Below are 15,413 nucleotides of genomic sequence, written 5' to 3'. Positions count from 1 at the left end.
CTTAGCTTGTTTTTGCCATATTCGAACTTCAAGATTGTTTGGTAGACGATAATTATATTAGTGTTACTATTATTTGTCTTGGAATAGTTGATTCTTTGAGATTTTGAAACATAATCCCTTGAATGCTTAGTTAAAACTGGTATAGGATGGCTTTTGTGGGTGTTAAAAGCTCCAATTTACTAAGTTTGACTGCAGGTATCGTAGCCCCCAAGTATGGGTGGCATTCGATTTTTGTGTTTTGTCCTATCGGCAGTCGTTATGCTGCTGAAATGGATCTAGAACACAATTATTAGTTTAGGACAAAATGAACTAATAGAGAAATCTCGTCTATCATAGCATGGATTCGACTCCATTTATCGACGCTGAGGTGATTCTAGGCGGTCTTGACGAGGTATTTTGCCCTCGAAAGAGGGTGACCCGGCCTCGTGAGGAGGTTTGAGAGCAACGCGCCGCTGCTGATCGACGTCGCCAAGAGGATGTGATCTGGGAGGCTCCTCCCGACTGGGACCCTAGGGTCCTTAAGTGGGATCCAAACCATCACGTCTCGGTTCGAGGGTGGCGCGGCATCGTGAGTTTCTTAAGCCTTCTTTTCTTTACTTTCCCTCTTTTCTTTTAATAATCGTTTTTTAATTATTTTGGCTATCTCTCTTCTCTCTTTTTTTTTAGAGTGAGTCTAGCATGCGTCTATACGGCTCTGGTGACCTGCGGACTCGTTTTGAGAGCTTACCCGATGAGGTAAAGGAGATTATGGAGCTTTCAGGGATAGGTCGCGCGCTAGCGGCTCTTCGGGATTTGTCGAGTCAGTCTGCTTCGTCAGCTTTCCTCCGCGGATTGCTGGAGTTTTGGTGGGATTCCACCAACACTTTTCACTTTCCGTGGGGAGAGATGATGGTCACCCCTTACGACTTCTCTATGATTACGGGTTTTCCTTTTGTAAGTGAGCCTGTAGTTATAGAGGTCGTAACAGGGAAGGACTTGAGACTGAGGGATCTTGTGGGGGATCGTCTGGCGGCGATCCTTCACGTATATCCTCAGTCTTATCCGTACTCGATTCTTGCCGACGAGTTGTCGGCTGATGAGGTTGACCGGCAGTGTACACGTGAGCAGCTGGCTCCGATATATATCACCCAAATTCTTTCCGTCACTCTCTTGAGCGATTGGGGGGAGCGTTTCCCTATCGGGTTACTTACTTGCCTTATAGACTTGGGGCAGGTAAGTAACCTGAACTGGGCGGAGATGTCGTATGCCCGTATGCTTAGTGCTTTGGGCAAGGCGACCCGAGTAGTGGATCCTGCGGCAACTACTGAGGTGCCTTGGATCTCCCTTACATGGCATGGTCGTATCCTTGAGGTATGTACTTTGAACATTCTTTTAACTTTTTATTATTTATTTTTCTCTTTTTAAGCCTTTTCTTCTTTGTTTAGGGTTGGGGATACTCGTACCTGCCATTCCTAGCCCCCAGGGTGCTCGGGGCTGCTTGCTTCCTATTGGCCATCGACTGGCTACGATTAAGAAAAGGCGAGCTACTTCAGCCGGCGACTTTCGCCAGAGGATTCTTTCGGCGACCCGTGCGTCGGTGAGTATTTTGACAACACATGTGTATCTTTCTTTACATATTATTATTTCGCTTTTATGATTTTCATGTGATTGCATTAGATCGATCTTCGTCCTTGGAGTTTGGCACTAGTAGAAAAAATGTTATTTGTAACTGGCGAAATTGACTTTTTGTAAATGGCATTGTTGGTTGCGAATGCCACCATTACAACTAATGAAAATTATTTGTAACCGGTTAATGTTAGTTACAAATAATGTACTATTCGTAACTGGCTTAACATAATGCCAGTTACAAAAAGTCTATTTTCCAAGTTGGAAAGCATACTATTCGTAACTGGCACTAAGTTTAGCCGGTTACAATTAGGGTATTATTAGTAACTGGCAAATCTTAACGCCGGTTACGAATATATTTTTTTATTTTTTTTCTAAAAAATACTTTTAGTAACTAGCATTAGATTACGCCAGTTACAAATAAATAAATATTTTTTTTATATAAATATTTGATTCGAATACAATTATGGTAGTATATCCTATAAAACGACCCATCGTCAAACAGGTTACAGTGAGAATTGGGGAAGAAGAGAAGGATAAAAAAGCCAGAACTTCAACTTTTCAACCTCTATACATACATGATACAAGTATCTCATAATAAAATAAATAAATCAACTGACACACCCAAAAGCTCTAAAGATGGCTCACACAAATTGAAAATCAGACATCATGCAATTCCTAGCACCAAGGTCCAATGAATGATTGAGATGAGATATGAGGAGGAAAGACCCTGTTTTCTGCAAAGCTTCAAGAAGGCAGATGTTCTTTGCACAGTCTTTTCCCAAGGTCTCAGGGCTCATATCTAGAGCCTTTTAACTTTATGACCTCACTTGATACTCCCATGCACGAGTTAGAGCTTTGAAACCCTTGAAAGGCCGATTCTCTACATTTGACACTTCAAGCTTACCTATTTTCAGGCCAGAAAGAGCAATACCCATGCTGCGGAACTCTGCTACCTACAAAAGTTGGGAATACATGAAGCTTTTCAAATCCTGCTTCAAGCATTAATGTTCTTGTCAAATAAGGGGCTTTGTCCTTTGGTATTCCGCCAATAGACCAAGAACAGACCTGGATTTGTGTACAATGTAAGTTCATGGATCAGTCAAGTCTAACAACTCCCCCCACAGAAGAAGAAAAAGAAAGAAAAAAACAATCAATCATTCGTTCAAAGCTAAATAAGGAAAGGTAATCTTTGTACTAATAGCTGGAATCATATAAAAATGTTACCTTGTTAGCAAGGATGTCCACTGTTCCATGATTTGCTGTCAGATCTGAAGATACAACACAAGGATGAGAAACGGAGAGTAACTGAGAAACTAGCTGATGAATTAAGGAATTCAGTTCTGAATCTTATCTCTGAATTCAGTTCTGAAATTCATCTCTGAATTCAGTCCTGAAATTCAGCTTTAAATTCAGTTCTGGAATTTAGCTCTACCCAATTTCAAAGCCATCACAATAGCGACTAGTTCATTTTCTCTAAGTTGCCTAGACTAGTTCATTTTCTCTACGTTGCCTATAATGAGAAGGTTCATATCAAATAACCAATGGGAAATTAATCACAAATAACATAAGAAATTTACAATACGAATTGTTAAAAAATTAATATAGGATGTAGAAGTAAGAAACTCAGTGTTTTTTTATTTTTTTGGAAATCCACAACAATTATTTGATAGAGCCAACAATTAAATATAAGTGAAGCTACCACAGCTAAGATAGAGAAAAACTGATTTACTTGGGGAAGATCCTTGTTAAATTTTCAGATATTCAAATTGATCTAAATTGATCAGGTTAGTCATTAAATTATTATTGGATAGCATCATGAAATTAATTAATTTTTACCCACTACAAAGCACATGAAAAGATGCAGCGATTCATACCTAGTCCTTGATACGCATGCTCATTGCCGGTATATATGTCAGATTTAAAGATTGTGCGGTAACTTTCAGCAAATGCAATATAGTGTGCAGCCCCAACCTAACAACAATAAAAACAACAAATGTTGGTATTAAATATAAACTACTCCAAAAGCAAAGGTAATTGACAATGCACAAATTTAATGTTTTGGTCTTCCACAAAGATACTCAGAGAAAAACTGTGCAACCCCATTGCAGCAAGCAGTCAAGTAAAATATGATGATTACCTTTTTCTGGAATCCGACAATCCCTCAGAGAACTCAATTTGACAATTTGGTATGACAGAAACATAAGTCTTTAAGACCACATATTTGACAATTTGGTACGTAATAAATAGATAAACGACCACATAAATCTGACATAGAACTCAATCTTGTACCTTTGGCATATCGGAGATAGCAGCGCCAAGAAAAATCTTGGAATTAGACCAATTTGATAATTGAATAAAAATTATCAAATTTATCGAACCTGATATTTGTTCGGGAAGTAACAGTTTATCTTTGATTTTAGAGTAGGGATTAACTTTAAAGAACAAGATAGGTAAACAACGCCACAAGTTAATTAATTATCGTGACAAATTTTGTAGAAAATTCGTACATTAATAATGGACAAAAATAAATAATACACCTACCTGATGCTTGCAAGATTTAAAGGTAGGCTCCATATTGATCACAAAATACAAACTACAAGGTTAAACAATACCAATCAAATACACCAGTATAAAAATAATCAAAGGTGGCCCAACACTAAATGCTTGATTAAATCCAAAAAATCACTCAATTATATATGGGGGAAGGATTTACAGAGAAAAACAAGGGTGCTAAACAATAAAAATAGCAACTTTAACAAGAAAATTTTGATTCAACTATCAAATTAGGCTCATAATCTTGTAATTTCCGAGGCTATATCGTGTGAATTAGATGATTAGGGAAAAACTAATTCAATTTCATACCTCAAACTCGGCTGGAATAGCAACTCTCAGAATAAGGTTATGAGTTAGCAAAGGCAATTTATGCATAGCACAAGTAGATTAGCTAAAAAAAAGACATTGTTAGTAAAATGACAAACATCCTATGTCATATTATATCAACCTTAGATTGCATCACTTATCTCCAAGACATATCGAAATTCGAGCCATCAAGCAAACATATTTGCTATGCCACTGAAAGGTATTAGTACATTTCAAGCTTGTAAATTATGGTATTGCATACGTAATAGCTCAGTGTACTAAAAATTGATGATTCTCTCACAATAAAAAAACAATCATGCCCACATAAAATTAAACCCAAATTAAATCCAAAAAAAAAACTCAAAGCAAAAAAAAAAGCAAAAAATTCAACCGGCCCAAACAATTCCATCAATACGAAGAACTGCAGTAGCAATAAGATAGTGGCCATTTCGAATAAATTGTAAACATTAATACAATTTATTTCCCTCTTTTACATAATTAAGAAGAAGAGGAGAACCAGGACAGCGGCATTAACGGCGATGTAAGACAAATTGATGAACCCCATGCCCACGAATCTCCCTCTCTTGCAACACCATACCGAATGGAGTTTTTGATTTTCTTCAGAAGTACCTAGATTGTGAAGTTGATATTCGATGATCACAAAAGAAAATATCTTCAGCTCAAGAGGTGCTTAAAAGGAAGATAAATATATCAAAAGCTACTTCAATCGAGGACTCAAAGGTACACTTCAATGACAGAGGCTCAAATCTAACATTTCATCAAACGATTTGGGGGAGAATTTCAAGAAAGAGAAAAGCAAAACTAAACCCTAAAGTTGCTACCAAGTCGATTGAAAAATTAATTACCCCAACTCTCAAAAATCCCACAAAATCAAGTTGAATTTGAGTACTTTAAACGATTCAAATTCATCACCCGAAAAGGTGGAAAGAAAGCAAATTTAGGAGCCCAACTGACAATTATATTTATAATGAACCTTTGGAGAAATTGGTATTCGATAATTACAGCAATAAAAAAGGAAAAAAATGCTTACTTGAGTAACCACTTCAATGGCTAAGGGAAAGCTCGAAAACTACTTCGATGAACTAATAACCCTAGCGTTAGCCATGGAAAGAGGGAAACGGAACGGTGATTGATGCCATTTTTGGCGATTTGAGGAAGAAGCTTAAGGGAAAATGAGAAAAGATTGAGGGAAATGAGAAAATCAGGAAAGAGAAAGAAGGAGCCAAAGAGGACGACAAAAGGAAAACCAAGAACAAGCCACACGTTAAAGACTAAAAAGACAAAACTACCCTAGGTAAATTGGGCAATTCAACAAAGGGGCAGAGGGCAAAGACGTCATTTCCTTGTTCATAAGGAACAGTAAATGTGCAATAATGGTGCCTGGGCCTTTTATATAGGTTAAAAATTAAAGATAAAGAAAGATTAAAGATTATAGAGGGGTTTAGATATATAGATTTCAACAAGAAATTCCTTTTTTTAAAAAATCCAACGATAAATTGTTTCCTTTCTTTAAAAAAATTCAACGAGAAATTGTTTCCTTTCATTAAAAATAAATAAATAAATAAATAATTTTCCAATAACTTAATATTTGTAACTGACGTTTGTAAGTTAGTTACAAAATTTTTGGTCAAAGTTTCTTTGACTAAATATTTGTAACTGCCGTTTGTAAGCTAGTTACAAATGCTTTGGTCAAAGTTTCTTTGACCTAATATTTGTAACTGGCGTTTGTAAGCTAGTTACAAACTTTTTAGTCAAAGTTTCTTTGACTTAATATTTGTAACTGACATTTATTTAGTCAGTTACTAATAAAAGTTCAAACAATGATAAAACCACATATTAGTAACTGACATTTACTACGCTGGTTACTAATGTCATGACATTTGTAACTGGAATTATCTTAGTCGGTTACTATTGATGCTTTCGTAACTAGCATAACATACGCCAGTTACTAATAGGGCGTTACAAATAGCATCTTTTCTACTAGTGTATGATCGTCGGAGTCCCTGAGGATATCCGGTCTGGCATGGTTCATTGCCAGTTCCGGGCTCTCTACTCGGGACTCCCGGTGCTCCAGAGGACGGATGCTTGATTTTTAGGCGAGCGTGTTCTCTGGCAGCACTCGTTAGAGGAGCCTGTGGTTCATGTGGATTTTCCGATCCAGATGTTACGTCCGGATTTGCTGTCGACCGAGGATCGAGCTCAGGCGATCCTTTGTTATCCAGCGGATCAGCTGGTGCTGCAGGATGCTCCTTATCCGGCTTTCATTGCATCCAGGCTGACTCCTTTCCCAGCTTTTTTCCCGCTTAGTATCTCAATTCTCTCTTTTTCTTCTTTCTTCTTTTTTTTTTGTTTCTATTTATTTTTCGGAACTTTGAACCCCTTTTTTTATTTATTATTTTTTTATTTTTTAGCAGGTCGAGCTAGGCGGTTGGGTGCCTCCTACAGCGGAGATCACGTATACCGATGCTGTCGGGTCGGTAATTCGTGAGATCCTTCCAACAGCGGAGGATGATGAGGGGATACCGTTCATTCCTGAGATGGTTGAGTCGGTATGTCCTTTTTTTTGTATATGTACTTAAAATAATTCTATTTTTTGCTTCATATACATTTATTTACTAACTGTCCTTGTATTGTTGGAACAGGTTCCGCGGGAGACCGTGAAGGACATGTTGAGGACTATACGTGCTTTCTGAGCTTCTTATCGGAGAGCCCTCGTGAATTTGTCATGTCGTGATCATCGGATGATTGCGGTAAGTTTCATTTATTTTCTTTTTCGACGAAGTTATTACATTTCATGTATTAATCTTTGTTTTGGGATTTTGCAGGATGTACAACAACTGTCTAGCAATCGCAGAGCACCCTGAGTCCTTTTGTACACATTTTGTTATATTTTTAGGAAACAAATGTACATATTATTTTGTTTTGTTGTACATATGACACTTCTTTTTTTTTTTTTTTTGTATATGTCATTTATATTATTATTATTTTTTGTTTCCATGTGTAAGCATATAAAAGAAGAAGCAAAAAAATTTCCGAGGGAGGGAAAGGGTTCCCGACTTACCACCCCCCCCCCCCCCCCCGAAAAAATAACAAATGAAGGAAAAAAGAAAAAAAGAGACTAAAAAGGAAATAAGGAAAATAGAAAAGAGAAAATAGGGGGAAAAAGAAAGAAGGAAAAGAAGAACAAGAAAATAATAAAATAAAATAAAAAAAGAAAACAAATAAAAAGGAAAGAAAAGGGACACAAGAGTTATCAAAAGGTAAGCGTATGATTAGTCTTAAGATTTCGTCGAGATTCCGTCATTATGTAAGCTAAAATACGGAAATAAACCTAAACCACATGTCGCGACAGAGAAGACGCGCGCAACTGGATGAGTTGCGCGCGGCTGTCGCGCGCATGTGATTTAGTTGCGCGTGGATGTCGCGCGCAACTCATGAGTTGCGCGCGCCATCTGTTTGTGAACTTTCCTTTGGCCGAAAATTGCCGAAAACATGCCCCTCTTGGGTATATTTAAGCATGGTTTCGTGTAGTTTTTTATCATCTCACATTCATTCGCTTAGTAATATTATAAAAACTAAAAAGAATAATCTCTCTAAATTCTTACTCTCTCTGTTTTTTTTTTTACGTTGAACAATGGTGAAGACCTTTGAACAGCGTTTGAAGCAATGGGTTACCTCCCTTTCAAACGAGAACAAACTGGCTTTCAAATTTCATCACTTAGACCCTCTATTGAATTATATGCAATTAGTGATTAATTTTGATTTCCTTCATGTCGCAGATAACCATTGGGACTCCAACCACCATCTCTTTTTATTTAAAGGGGACGAAATTATTCCCCTTCCTGGTGAGTTCGAGGCCTTGCTAGGCTTCCCTACAAATACTCTCCATGTGACTTATTCGCCCCCATTGTTGGATCCCAAACCTATATTCCAAATATTTTTCGGCTTGTTTGACAATGATATGACCAATATTGGAACTGAAGAAGGTGAGAATTTAATTCAATTTATTGAACATTTCGTCGCCCCTTGTGACAACATGACTAAACAACGCTTTAAAATTCGTGCTTTATGCTATTGTCTTGTTTTCAATTGTTTACTTAGGACAGGCAAAGAATATGGATATTATTCCATGGTGTCCGTAGTAGAGCAAATAGAGGGATATCATTCACCCGCTCCTTTGGCTTTGGCAGAAACCATTTTATGCTTGAATCGCCTTAGAGGAGACCCTAACGAAAATGGTTTCACGGTAAGTCCACTCCTATTACACATAAGTTTTTTTTCGTCGTTTTTTGAGCGCAAGCCATGAAGTTGCGCTGGTATGTCCAGCGCAATCTTCTGCGCTGCGCGCGGATGGCGCGCGCAACTTATTCTGATGCGCCCGCCACCTGCTCGTGTAAAAACTGATTTTTTTTTTCAGATTTGGCTCATGGAGCGTTTGCGAATAGTTGATCAGCCACAAAATATCGAGGCTAATGGAGTACGGACATTCCCTGGACGTCGAATCCTTTACAAGCGCAAGAATGAAGAGGAATGGACGTCGTTTTTCTGTCACGGGGTTCCTAACACACGTTTTGTGATTCCTTGGTGGAACATAAATAGTATGGTTGGGAGTAGTCTCAATTTCTCTTACATTAAACTTTTAGGCCTATCTAGTGCTCCTTAAATTTTTCCTTGCAGGGTAATGAGACAATACGGGATGAAACTGATTATTCCCCCGCAAGACTGTGATGCACCCAAAGATGTGACTTTTAGACCCGAGCAAATTTTTTCGTTGGATAAAGTATTGGTCAAGTCTTCCAAGGTGGGTAGTACAAAATCCTACTGCGAGTATTGTATTATCTTCCTTTTATAAAGCTTGGATGAATTAGGCGGATAAGGGCGAATTAAATAAGGCCCGATCTCAATATCAAACTGCCACGGCTCGCAATCCACCTAAGCCTTTAATGCATTTGGCCACCACCACCCCTCCTAGTGGCCAAAACAAAGGAGTGAGAAGAAAATTGGACGTCTCATCTCCTAAGGCGCGTTGAAGGAATCCAAAAGGAAAGCTCCCTCCAAACCCGCACAAAAAGGTGTGATAATCAAGGAACCTTCGTAACAAACTCGAAAGAGGACTCTAACAAAAGCTTCGAAAAAGGGAAAAAGGGTTGAGTAGGCTCCTATTCCTAAATTGAAGAACAATGTATGGGTCAAGAAGAAAACTGTAGGAGAAAGCTCTAAGGTTTCTTAAAATACTGCGATGGAAACTACTCCTCCATTATCCGTGACAATTGAGGATATAGTGAAGCCTTAGAGTGTTACACAATTTCGTTGTGTTCTATCTTTTTTTTTTTTTTTTTAAATATGTAATCACTACTATGCCCCTTTTCTTTATTTATGATCTAGTTCAACAATGTCTCCCTTTTTTTTGAATTTGAATGAAATAAAAATGACCTTTATGTTTTGATATTTTGATATGACCGAATCATATTGATTGCCTACGTATTCGTATCACGAAATCAGGTCATTGCGTAGTTCTAATTCTTTTATTATGTATATTTTTTTTTATTTATTTTATTTATTTTTTTTCTTTAACTCCTTAAGTAGAAATTAAATGAAAAAAATTAATCAAACTTTGTTTAAAAGGAATTAAATCAAAGTTTAATTTTTATATTTTCCAAGCACATGTTTATATTCACGAAACGCCCTCCTTTTATCGTAAGTAGAAGTTGCAACTTCGTTCAAACAAAAAAAAAAAGTTCGGGTTCGCAGTTTACAATCAGGTGGCGCGCACAACATCTAAGGTTGCGCGAACCTGTCGCGCGCAACTGAATGAGTTGCACGTAACATCCGCCCGCAACTATTCCAGTTGCGCGCGACACCTGTACTACGAGTGTTTCCAAAAAAAAATTATTTCTTTGCTATTACCCCCCCAAGTGTGAAGATTTTTTTCGTGAAGTTCGATAAAAAATCTGAACAATTAGAACGGTTTATTATTTCTAAATTACCCCCCCAAGTGTTATGTATTTTATTGTGTCATTCGGTAAAATACATAACACCTAGAATCTTTCAATTGAATGCTAATTAAAGTTAGTTGTATGAATGAACGAGTTAATCCGGACTTCATATGTAATATTTCTTAAGTCGATCAATGTTTATTAATTGGCGAATTTCATCTCCTCCAATGTCCATTAATCTGACGGCTCCTCCTGATAGGATTTCAATTACGCGGTAGGGACCTATCAATTAGGTTTGAATTTCCCTCTTGGATCGGTGGGTGGACCCCTAACCTCTTTTAGTACAAAGTCACCTTCTTTTATATTTCTAGGTTTTACTCTTTTATTGAAATGACGCGCAATGCGCCTTTGGTAGACTTTTACATGATGCAAAGCTCTTAATCGTCGTTCATCGAGCAATAAAAGCTCCTCATACCTCGCTCTTACCCATTCAGCTTTCGGTAGCTTACTTTCAAGTACGATGCGCAGGGATGGTATTTCCGGTTTAACTGGTTGAACTGCGTCTATTCCGAAAACTAAGGAGTATGGAGTTACTCCTATTGATGTTCGTATAGATGTTCTATAACCCCATAGTGCGAAGTGTAGTTTATTCGGCCAGTCTTTCTAATTTTCTGCCATTTTCTTAATGATGACTGTTATATTTTTATTTGCTGATTCTACAACTCAAGTCAATTTTGGTCTGTATGGGGATGAGTGATGATGTTTTACTTTATAACGAGTTAAGAGGGTCTCGACTTCAGCTTTGAATTGAGATCCCTGATCACTAATTAGTTCGTGTGGAACTCCATATCTACAAAATATGTTCGTTCGAGAAACTTTGCGACATGTTTAGAAGTGATATTCACGTAAGAAGTAGCCTCAATCCACTTGGTGAAGTAATCGATGGCTACCAATACGTACTCGTGCCCTCCTGCTCCTGTTGGAGAGACTTTTCCAATTATGTCAATTCCCCAAGTTGAAAAGGGCCAAGGGGAAGTGAGATTATATAGTTCGGATGGTGGAAGGTGTTGTAAATTAGCAAACATTTGGCACTCTTTGACATATTGTATGCAATCATATTACATAGTGACCAATATTACCCTTGTCGCAAAATTATTTTTGTAAGCATTTTACCATTCATGTGAGGTCCACAAACACCTTTGTGAGCATTCTTCATAAGGCGTGTGGTTTCGGGTTGGTCTATACACAATAAACTTTTACCATTAGGTCCTTTTTTGCATAATTGACCATTTAATAGACCGTATTGAGCCGCAAGTGTTCGTAAGGCTCGTTGGTCTTTTGATGAAGTATTTTCGGGATATGTGCCATGAGTAATATATTGGAGGATATGATCATACCAAGGATTGTTCCCTTCGATGTCATTTATTTCCTCTATTGCGTTGCAATATGATGGTTCTTCTCTTCTATCAACGCATAATGGCATCATATTCAAGTGATCTGGAATGTTGATCATTGAGGCTAATTTTGCTAGCGCATCGGCAAATGGATTATCATCCCTTGGGAGATATTTAAAGTCAATATGTTCAAAGTGCTCGACTAGTTGCTCTAGGTGTGCTTGGTATAATATCATTGTGGAGTTCTTTATTTTCGATTTTTTCAGTATATGATTTATAATCAAACTGGAATCTCCATATACCTCTAATTTTTTCACACCTATGCTAGCTGCTGCTTCTAATCCAATAATGCACGCTTCACATTCTGCGGCATTATTAGTAACCTGAAAGTCTAGTTTGACAGAGATTGGAGTATGTGCTCCCTCTAGACTTATGAGTAACACTCCTACGCCACATCCCTTTTGGTTGGATGCACAGTCGAAGTACATTACCCATTTGTCATCTTGTGTCATGAGAATCTCTTCATCCGGAAGATGAGTAGTTTCTGCATGACTTGTTTGAATTGGATGTTGGGCCAAAAAGTCGGAAATTACTTTTCCCTTCATTGATTTTTCTGGAATATACTTTAACTCAAATTCGGCCAACATCACCAACCATTTGGATACTCTTCCTTGTATAGGTGGTTGTTTAAACAAATACTTTGTCGGATTTTGTTGAGAAATCACATGAGTAGTGTGTGGTAGCATATAATGTCGTAATTTTTTAGTTGCCCACATTAATGCTAAACTTGTCTTTTCTAAGGTGCTATATTTCGTTTCATTTTGGACGAATTTTTTACTTATGTAATATATTGCACACTCGACTTTTTCTACCTCTTGTGCTAACATGGCGCATGTGGCTGTGTCTGTAACTGTAATGTATAGCCTAAGAGGTAGTTTGGGTACTGGTGGTGCTAAAATCGGTGGACTTTTGAGATAATATTTGATTTTCTCAAAGGCCCTTTGGCATTGATCGTCCCATTCATGTTTTTCCTCTTTTTTAAATTTTTTAAATATTGGCTCACAAGTCATAGTCAATTTGTTGATAAATCGACTAATGTATTGCAGTTTGCCAAGGAACCCCCTAATTTCTTTTTCTGTTTGAGGGGGAGGCATGTCAACAATTGCCTTTTATTTTAGAGGGATCGATCTCAATATCGCGAGTGCTTACTACGTATCCGAGTAACTTGCCGGAAGTTACTCCGAAGGCGCATTTTTGCGAATTTAATCGCATGTTGTATTTTTTTTATGCGATTGAAAAATTTGTGTAAAGCTTTTATATGTCCCATTCTATTTTTGGACTTAACAATCGTATCATCCACATACACTTCTATTTCTTTATGCATTATATCATGCAAGAGAGTTGTAGTCGTTCTTTGGTACGTAGCTCCTGCATATTTTAAACCAAATGGCTTGACTCTATAACAATACGTACCCCAATGGTTGATAAAGCATGTTTTTTCTTCGTCTTCTTTTGCCATTAAAATTTGGTTGTAACCTGCGTATCCATCCATAAAGGATAACATCACATGTTCAGCCGTGTTATCTACCAATATATCAATATGTGGTAGAGGAAAATCGTCTTTAGGGCTAGCCTTATTAAGGTCCCTAAAGCCGACACACATGCGAACTCGTCCATCCTTTTTAGGGACTGGGACGATGTTCGCTACCAATTCTGGATAATTACATACGCGAATGAAACCTGCGTCCAATTGATTTTGTACTTCTTCTTTTATTTTTAACGCGACGTCAGGTTTCATTCGTCGAAGTTTTTGTTTTACTGGTTTAGAGATAGGGTTCAAGGGAATAGTATGTTCCGCAATTTCCCTATCTATTCCAGGCATGTCCTTGTATGACCAAGCGAACACGTCTTCGAATTCTTTGAGCGTCGATATTAGGGTCGATCGCTCTTCCGGATTTAGAGTTAAGCCAATTTTGACTTCTCTTTTGTTTTCATTAGTTCCTATATTGATTGTTTCAGTTTCTTCAATGATAGGGTTCTTTTCCTCTCGTTCATTTATTAGTTCAAATAACTTATTAATATTATCATCTTCATTAGATTGATTGTTATAGAATTTGAATATTCATAGAAGGCATATACTCGGAAATAGAGCTCATATTATTAGAATCACAAGAAAGTACATTAAGAGAAGAATCCTTTTTGGGATCTTCGTCCTTAGAATTAGAAAATAAAGACTCAGTAATGGCCACAAGGCCTAGATTCTCAGCTTCCCTAGAGTCTATAATAGATTCGTCGTCCGATTCTACAAACATCTTCCCTTCGCCTGTGACAATTTCCAGCTTATCGCCTTTGTGATTGGTCCATTTGAAAGATTTCCTCCACCCATGCTCCAAGGTTTCATTAGAAGGGGTGATCAATGAAGTTGGGTCAAGAGCTTCATCTTGGATGGGATTTTGATTGGTCATCGCAGCGACATGATTTTGTTCTAGTCCAAATAGCAAGTTAAATGCTTGCCTATTATAGCACCCTGGAATTGGGTATTTTGATTTAACGATACTAAAATCGTCATCCAAGCAGTAGCAATCGTGAAATATTTCGATTCCAGGCTTCTTGATTCCTTCAAAAACTAGTGGTTCTGGAAAGTCATAGCATGGGTAGTCTTCTCCCTCCCTAATGAATTGTCCATTAAGGGTTTGTTGGTAGGATGGGAGTAAAGTGACTATCCCTTTCTTGTTGTTGTCTCTACGTGCTTTGTTTTTTGCATCGTGAGACTTCAATTCTTCTTTGGTTGGTTTATATCCCAACCCAAAGGAGAAGCTTTTCTTTGGGATAGGAAGAAAGAAATATTTCTTCATTCCTATTCCTAAAGGCATCCTAGGAAAGTAACTACTCTTGAGTAAGATGTTGTTTATTATCCGGGTGGAATATGGATCAAGCTTGAAAAGTTCTTCCAAGTCTTCTTCCATATATATTGTGTAGATTGGCTCCGCGACAAATCCCCACATGTCCTCTTCATCATTATCGTGGTTTAATTCTAAGAGTGATTGATCATTTATTGCTATTTTAAGTGGAGAAGCATGTATAGTCATAGGAAGCCCTTGATAGTTCAACCTAATCATTTGATGAAGTGAGGATGGTATTGCACCAAGCTCATGTGTCCAAGGACGTCCAAGTAGAAGGTTGAATGTTGGTTTTATGTCCATGACGTGGAATTCAACCATCTTTTGTATTGGGCTTGTGGTAATTGGTAGCTTAACAGTTCAACACACCGATCTTCTCGAATTATCATAGGCCCTAATGCTTTGTGTTGTTAATTGAAAATCTTTTTCTTGATTAAGGCCTAAGTATTTTGCAGTTCGCAATGGGCATACGTTTGCAGCTGACCCATTGTCTACCAAAGTTAGAGGGATGTTGTATCCCTTGCACCCCACAGTTAAATATAATGCATTTTTGTGGGTAGTGTCTTTTGAAGGCAAATCATCATTAGTGGAAATGATTGATTTGTCAGATTTCTCGCTAGTAAGCAAGCTAACGAGATCTTGAGGGGTTGTGTCTGTGCTTACAGACAAAGTCGTTAGAATATTCATAAGAGAAT

General features: G+C 37.7%; 1 protein-coding gene across 4 annotated transcripts; it reads right to left on the bottom strand.

Annotated features, from left to right (window-relative positions):
• Positions 1-2,019: 2,019 nt before the first annotated feature.
• LOC145636066 (AP-3 complex subunit mu-like) lies at positions 2,020-5,712 on the bottom strand. Of its 4 annotated transcripts, none has more exons than XM_081687509.1 (5): positions 5,519-5,712; positions 4,150-5,097; positions 3,483-3,579; positions 2,833-2,876; positions 2,020-2,673 (listed from the first exon to the last, which is right to left on the bottom strand). In XM_081687509.1, exons 2-5 carry the CDS (start codon positions 4,180-4,182, stop codon positions 2,509-2,511), a joined length of 339 nt encoding a protein of 112 aa, XP_081543635.1. In that variant the 5' UTR covers positions 4,183-5,097; positions 5,519-5,712; the 3' UTR covers positions 2,020-2,508. The 4 variants fall into 4 exon arrangements, 2 of the variants coding, with proteins under 2 accessions (XP_081543635.1, XP_081543636.1); XM_081687510.1 differs by having other exon boundaries at positions 2,020-2,561; XR_014114008.1 differs by having other exon boundaries at positions 3,483-5,097.
• Positions 5,713-15,413: the final 9,701 nt, after the last annotated feature.

Source organism: Chenopodium album, chromosome 6 (assembly GCF_948465745.1).
Source record: "Chenopodium album chromosome 6, dcCheAlbu1.1, whole genome shotgun sequence".
In the NCBI taxonomy this organism is placed as follows: Eukaryota; Viridiplantae; Streptophyta; class Magnoliopsida; order Caryophyllales; family Amaranthaceae; genus Chenopodium; species Chenopodium album.
This window is presented reverse-complemented; position numbering and strand designations above follow the sequence as displayed.

What these genes read in the sequence shown, in the direction of transcription:
- LOC145636066 (XM_081687509.1), bottom strand. Translation starts at nt 4,182, where the DNA reads ATGGAGCCTACCTTTAAATCTTGCAAGCATCAG. An exon ending in GCATGCGTATCAAGGACTAG is followed by an intron (nt 2,877 to 3,482) that starts GTATGAATCGCT and finishes TTGTATCTTCAG; the next exon opens with ATCTGACAGCAAATCATGGA. An exon ending in TGGACATCCTTGCTAACAAG is followed by an intron (nt 2,674 to 2,832) that starts GTAACATTTTTA and finishes ACACAAATCCAG; the next exon opens with GTCTGTTCTTGGTCTATTGG.